Below are 6,000 nucleotides of genomic sequence, written 5' to 3'. Positions count from 1 at the left end.
GTTTTGCATAAATACTAAAGTCCGTGTGTTGTGTGTATGTTTTCTTATAGAAGTAATTTTTGAACATATCTTCCTGGGATAGATTTTTGATTGATGTGGAAGTACAGTGCCTTCTTAGATTACTTTTGAGGCCAAAGATCTCAATGTTGAGGTGCCTTTGAACCAGACTTCTGGGGATTTAGACCTACCAAAGCAGCCTGAGGTTCTTCCTGTCCCACCTTCTGACTCATTCCCCAGACCATCTACCTGGGAGGTGAACATTGGCTCTGAAGGCATTTAGAAGGTTTGATGAGTTTTGTGTCTTCGATTTGTTCCTAGTAATGGCTCCAAGGTAAGTTTTTTGCAGGAAAAATGTGATGTTTTAGATTAATTCAGGTAAACTCCTAGCTGGTCCCGTATGTGTCACATTCACGGACAGCTTAATAAGGATTTGCCTCGGCAGTGGCTTTTGTAGTGTGAAAGATCTATGGGCCTGGCAACAACTTTATAGATAATTTATTCTTCAGAATTAAGAGTGTAAAATATTGCTATTTAAGGTGTGCTCTATCTATACCCCCAAAAACCTTAAATCTAAAAAATAAGACCATCCATAAACATGTTTTTGTCAATTTTCCCTCCCTAGCACCCTCTTGTCTGTCTTCTCTGTTGTGGTGGGAAAACACTGCTTTCAGTGATTAGAACTAAAATGTGAATGTAAATTTAGAAGAGGTTATGATCTTTTATATCTTTCTTCTTGGCAAAGCATTATAATTAGGAAATAATCTCCTCTAACATCTGACATTTACCATAAAATGATAATTCTGTTTTGTTGGCAACAAAACCAAGTTGTAGCAAAATTTTGAGCTGTTACACTACTGTGAAGATATTCAGATTTTAAATAAGAACAATTTTTTTAAAAATCTGAAATATAAAGCACTTTTTAAAAATGCAATCTGCGAATTTAAAAAGTATGATTTTAGTAGGGCAAAGAGCAGGGGTAACAGGCTAAATCCTTCAAGGAAAAAGGAGCAAGAGGGGAGTGTGTCTCGGGCTGATCATACCAGGTCGCCGCTCTTGCCTGTTCGGGCGCGTGCAGCAGTGTGCACGCGTGCGTGCTGCCTGCACAAGCGTGTGCCCAATTGTGTGCGCGCAACCACCGGGCCTCGGGGCCGGGGTGCTTCCTGCGGACAGGGGCGGGCGCGCGGAGCCGGCGGGGCTGCGGGCCGGCCGGGCCGTGCGCAAACGCGTGCCTCACGGCTCTTTGTGTGTCGGTGTGCGGCTCCGCGCCGCCGGCGGGCACCATTTTCTGCTTCGCTCGGGACAGGCACATAAAAGGGAAGGCGGCTGCCGACCGTCGCCGTCCTCTTTCCCTCAGATGCCCTCGGCTGCAGGTTTATTATTACAGTACGGGCCGCGCCGCCTCTCCCCGCGGCCTGGCGGCCTGCCGGGCTGTGCAGCGCTCTGGCCGCCTTCACGCCTGGCGCGCCCCCAAACCGCCTCCTCCGCCTCCTTATTTGTCTGAAAAGCAACCGCACGTCGAGGCGTAGAAGCCCGCCCGGGGCGGGAGAGACCGGGCCAGGGTGTGCGCGCGCCGCGCTCCGGGGCGGGGCCGGGGCCGGGGCGGCGCGCGGGTCTGCAGGGGCCCCTTTGTCCCCCGGGGCCCTCCCCACCCGGCGGGTGCAGTGGGGGCGGCGCGGCGCGCAGGGCGCCCGGGGTGCGGGGTGCCTGGGCGCGCGCGCGCTGGCCGTTCGCCGATGGGGCCCCGAGTCGCCGATTCCTGCCGAGTAAGCAGTCTGGCTCCGCCGCGGCCGCACAGTGGCAGCAAGGCTGGGGCGCTGGCGCTGCGCCAGCCCCATCAGAATTAGCTCATTGTTCACTAGCACACTGGCAGCAGAGAGAGGGAGAGAGAGAGAGGAGAGAGAGAGAGAGACTGAGACTCTTAGAGAAAGAGACACACACACTCTTGGAGAGAGTGGGAGGCAGGGAGACCTTCCCCTCCTCCTTTTTCCACGGCTGCACTTCTTGGAAGTGAAGCCGGTTTGGGTTTTGTTTCCCTTCCCCCTCCTCTCTCCTCTTCCTCCCCCCCCTTCCCCTCCGCCCCCCCCCCCCCCAGCTGTCTTTCTAGCATGATGCCCTTTTTCATCCACATTTGTGTTTCAGGTGTAGAGAGGAGAGAGTGAACAGGGAGCGGGGCTTTTGTCTGTAAGTATATGCTATTCCCATCCCCGGCCGGGAGCGCTGCTTTCTCTTTTGTGTCGATTTCTTGCCATTGCTCTTAGCTGGACCCTTCAGCCCTGCAGAGTTCATGCTTCTTCCCTCTCAATTTTAAAGAGCCGAAGCGTGTACCTTGAAGAAATACTGGTATTTTGGTCCTGCTGCATTAAGGCTGGAATTTAACTTGGGCTTTTTTTTTTTTTTTTTTTTTTTAATGCACAAGTTAAGAGGGAGAATTCTTTTGGGAAGGGGTGGGGTTTTTGCTTTATGGTGTGGTTAATTTTTGTTCTTCTTGCTCATAAAGCATTGTTAGGAACTGTTTTTGTTTCTTTGCATTAGGTGCACTTTGGTGCATGCCCCCCCCAACCCCCTTGATTAAATGAATTCGTGTCCCTCCATCCGTACACTTTATTACTTTCTCCGCGCTGCTGCCGCCGCCAAGGGTCTTCTCAGACATTCGATCTTGCAACACTTTTTTTGCATTTTCTTATAAAGCACTTGAACTTTGGGGGAGGGAAGGCTTAAAAAGAAATGACTGCTTTCTGCTTGATGATGATAATAATCTGATTTGCATTTATGTGTATCTATGATAACATTATAGGAAAACTCTAAGAGCTTATGATACCCTCTTGGAGAACTTTTAGTTTCTCCATTCATCTTAATTTTTGTCATAACTTATGTTAACAAAAGAACCGTGTTCTGCTGACATGAAGGCTGAGAGGAAAATCACTGCAGCATATACATTAGTGTTTGGTATAGAGAGAAGGGCATAATGGTGTATATTCCTGACTTTTTCCCCCCCAGTGTAGTGGTTTTTTTTTGTTTTTTTTTTTTTTTGTTTTTTTTAACACGGAAGGTTATGTAATGCAGTGCCATTTCCAAAAATATCCACTCTGAGGCATTACACTACACGGTGGAAGGCTGATTCCTATTCTGCTGTCTTGATTGCAAATATACTGCCAGTAGTATGTCTGGGAACAAAGAGCAGCCAGAAAACAATCTATCTTTATCACTTGGTTCTACTTTTAAGTTGCTAAACCTTTTGAACTCCTTCAATTTAAAGATGAACCAAACACTAAGAATAGCCCAGGACTCTGCAAAGCGGGTACCAGGGATTCCTTTGTCCCCTATTTAAGCCTATAGACCCTTGGAAAGCTCTCTCCGAAGCCCCAGTGGTTACAATAATTTGCATGTAACTTATCTTAACCATGGAAAATGGCTATTTGTCTGTAACCTTTCAACAGACATTTTTCATTTGCGGACCTGCGGTGAGGCGATTTGTCTATTGTGTTTAAACATATTTTGCAGGTTGGTCTCCCTGGACTGAAGAGAGGGAGGGTGCGAGGCCAAGACTGTTAGCGATTCTCAAAATGGTAAGAATGGGTCATCAGAGGGGATTCTCAGGAGATTCTTGTCAGTCTTTATTTCATGTAAATATCAACCACCCGCCTTCATCCTGCCTCAACCCCTTATTGTTCCTACCCCATTTGACCTTTAAAAGGGTCTCTCTCTCTCCGGCATGTGGGAGCTTTGCAGTACAGCAATTTATATGAGCTGGATGTGGTGAATTAGATCTTTTGATTTGCAATCATTTTGAATAGCAGACTGAAATTCCTCTTTCAGAAGTGAAGATTTATTTAACTTGAACAACGGAAACTGTTCTGTTCTTTAAGAAGAGTGATGTGTTGTGACACGCAGAGAAGAGGGGGCAACAGTAGATCTCAGACAAAGCAGCGGGTCCTAGTTTAGAGATAGCTGGAACTTACCCACGGAGTAGGAGTCTGTGTCCTGCTAACCAAACAGCCATAGTATCTGCTCGCCTTAAGAGCAGTGTATATGAAGAGAATGGACTTTGATATTACTACACTCTGTCTCTTCTATCTCAAATGGTATTGATACTTTTTGTGGACTTGTACCTTCACTTCTGAGGGGCATTACTCAGTTTTAGAAGTCAAGCATGCTACCTCTAAAGGAAAGTGTGACTATTTCAGACAAGCATTATGATCCACAGAGAGGGCAGTTTCGTGTTTGGTGACTGAATAAAGAGCAAAAGAGATGAAATACATATCAGAAGCCGTTGAGTAAGTACATTGGCCTCGTATGAAAAAATGTCCTCCTTGGAAATAAGGTTGGACTGCAAAAACATAACAGAAATGTCCAACTTTTCAGTTAAGTACAACATGTCCCACTGCAGATGTTTATACTTTCTAAAACACCTCTTTGCCACTTAGAATGTGTGATTTCCAAATTTAGTTTTAGGGTTTTATTTTGTTTTTTTTTTTTAATGAGGGTGGAATTTAATGAATCAAAATCGAATCTGATATACTGGATGTTTTCTTTGAGAACAACCCAAGTATAAGCTTCCAAGGAGAAGAATGAATCAGAGCAATTAAATGAGTTCAGTTTGAATCCTATTAGCAAGTAAGCTCTTTATTTTTTGTGTATGCCTCCCCGTCAGTCAGTTCAACAGGTGGGTGTCAAAGCCTCAAGTAAAATAGCTCTTGCTCTGACTCAGAGCGTAGAGGCCAAATTAAGGAACGTGAGGTGGAAGGGCAAAAGGGATGAGCAGAAAATTAAACTGGTCAGGGGGTTTTGCATGAACATTCCTACCTTCATATTAAACTCCTAATCAGTCATTGTCTCGGAGTGCTACGATGGAAATAAAATGCACTGTCACAAAGTATTTTTCTTTTTACTGAGACTGGCCCCATCCGCTTGTCTGGTAGCTCTTTATCTAGAATCTTACCCCTTGTGTCTCCGTAGTTAGACCATGAAGGTTCATGTATGTTGTAACATGTCCAGTGACCAGTTTGGTTAGACATAAATCCGACCTCTTACCCTGTCAGAACTAGCCCTATAGGTCATGCTCCAGGAGTGAATATCGTGTTTCTGTGTTAGTGAGTGCAGTGAGCTTCGTGAAAGGCCAGCGTGTGTGCCAAAGCCGAGAATGGAAGTTGGAACGATTTGAATGCACAAGAGTAAATCTGAATTATTATTACATGTTGTTAATTTCTTACTGTTGTCCTTTATGTATGGTGGCAGGATGAGAAATCACAGTTTGTTGCTCTTGGAAGGATTTTTACTCATGGAAAAATTCTTACAACTTTTTGGTGATCCTTTCATCAAGATGTCAGTCCCTTTTGGCACAAGCCCATTGCCTGAAATGAAACCACCGACAGTTATTGTCTGTGGGTGATTCCAAGTAACTTTCTAGCAATTCGCTTATTCCGGGAGGCCTGAGCTCTTAGAAGGCTTTGCATATGTTAATGTTTTAAAAAAGTTTCTATTTTATTCTTTAAAAAACCGTTATTAGTGGCACCTCCTTTTCTCCTTTTGGGCAAAATGAAGTTATTTTCCTTCCTCTATTAAAACTGGGAATCACTTTGCTGATCTCTGTGACTGGCTTACTTAGCGGAAAGATGTAGCCTGCGTACAATGGAAACTTTGGCTGGGGAGGCAGTAGCTCTAACACCTGGCCGCCTCAGGAAAATGGATGAACATGCCTTTTCTGTTAAATGTGTATTTCCATTTACATAATTTGAAACACTAAAGAGGATCTAATTTCAGTGTACTTAGCTGGTTTAGTTAAGAGCTTATGCCAAATACAAATTTATAATCAGCTCATTCCAGGGTAAGAAATTACTGGTAGACCTCAGAGTTCAAAACAGAGAGATTCAGAATCTAGACATTTTATAAACCCTAAAATGATGATGTTCCACAGCAATAATTTGAAGAAACTCAAGAATCCTAGAGTGCCCTTATTAAACAAAAAAAAAAACAAACAATTTGTTAATTCTCCCAGGCACT

At 44.6% G+C, this 6,000-nt stretch overlaps 1 protein-coding gene across 1 annotated transcript in view; it reads left to right on the top strand.

Moving 5' to 3' along the window:
- Positions 1–2,131: 2,131 nt before the first annotated feature.
- LOC111148376 (neuronal regeneration related protein) overlaps positions 2,132–6,000 on the top strand; it is a 28,595-nt gene continuing 24,726 nt past the window's right edge. The window contains exons 1-2 of the mRNA XM_022504880.1: positions 2,132–2,181; positions 3,502–3,566. Coding sequence (XP_022360588.1) covers positions 3,564–3,566 — 3 coding nt within the window. The 5' untranslated portion in view covers positions 2,132–2,181; positions 3,502–3,563. The remainder of the gene's footprint in view (positions 2,182–3,501; positions 3,567–6,000) is intronic.

This window comes from Enhydra lutris, unplaced genomic scaffold (assembly GCF_002288905.1).
Source record: "Enhydra lutris kenyoni isolate GAN:26980312 unplaced genomic scaffold, ASM228890v2 scaffoldscaffold19, whole genome shotgun sequence".
Taxonomy (NCBI): domain Eukaryota; kingdom Metazoa; phylum Chordata; class Mammalia; order Carnivora; family Mustelidae; genus Enhydra; species Enhydra lutris.
The sequence above is the reverse complement of the archived record's forward strand: the minus strand, read 5'-3'. Positions and strand labels throughout refer to the sequence as shown.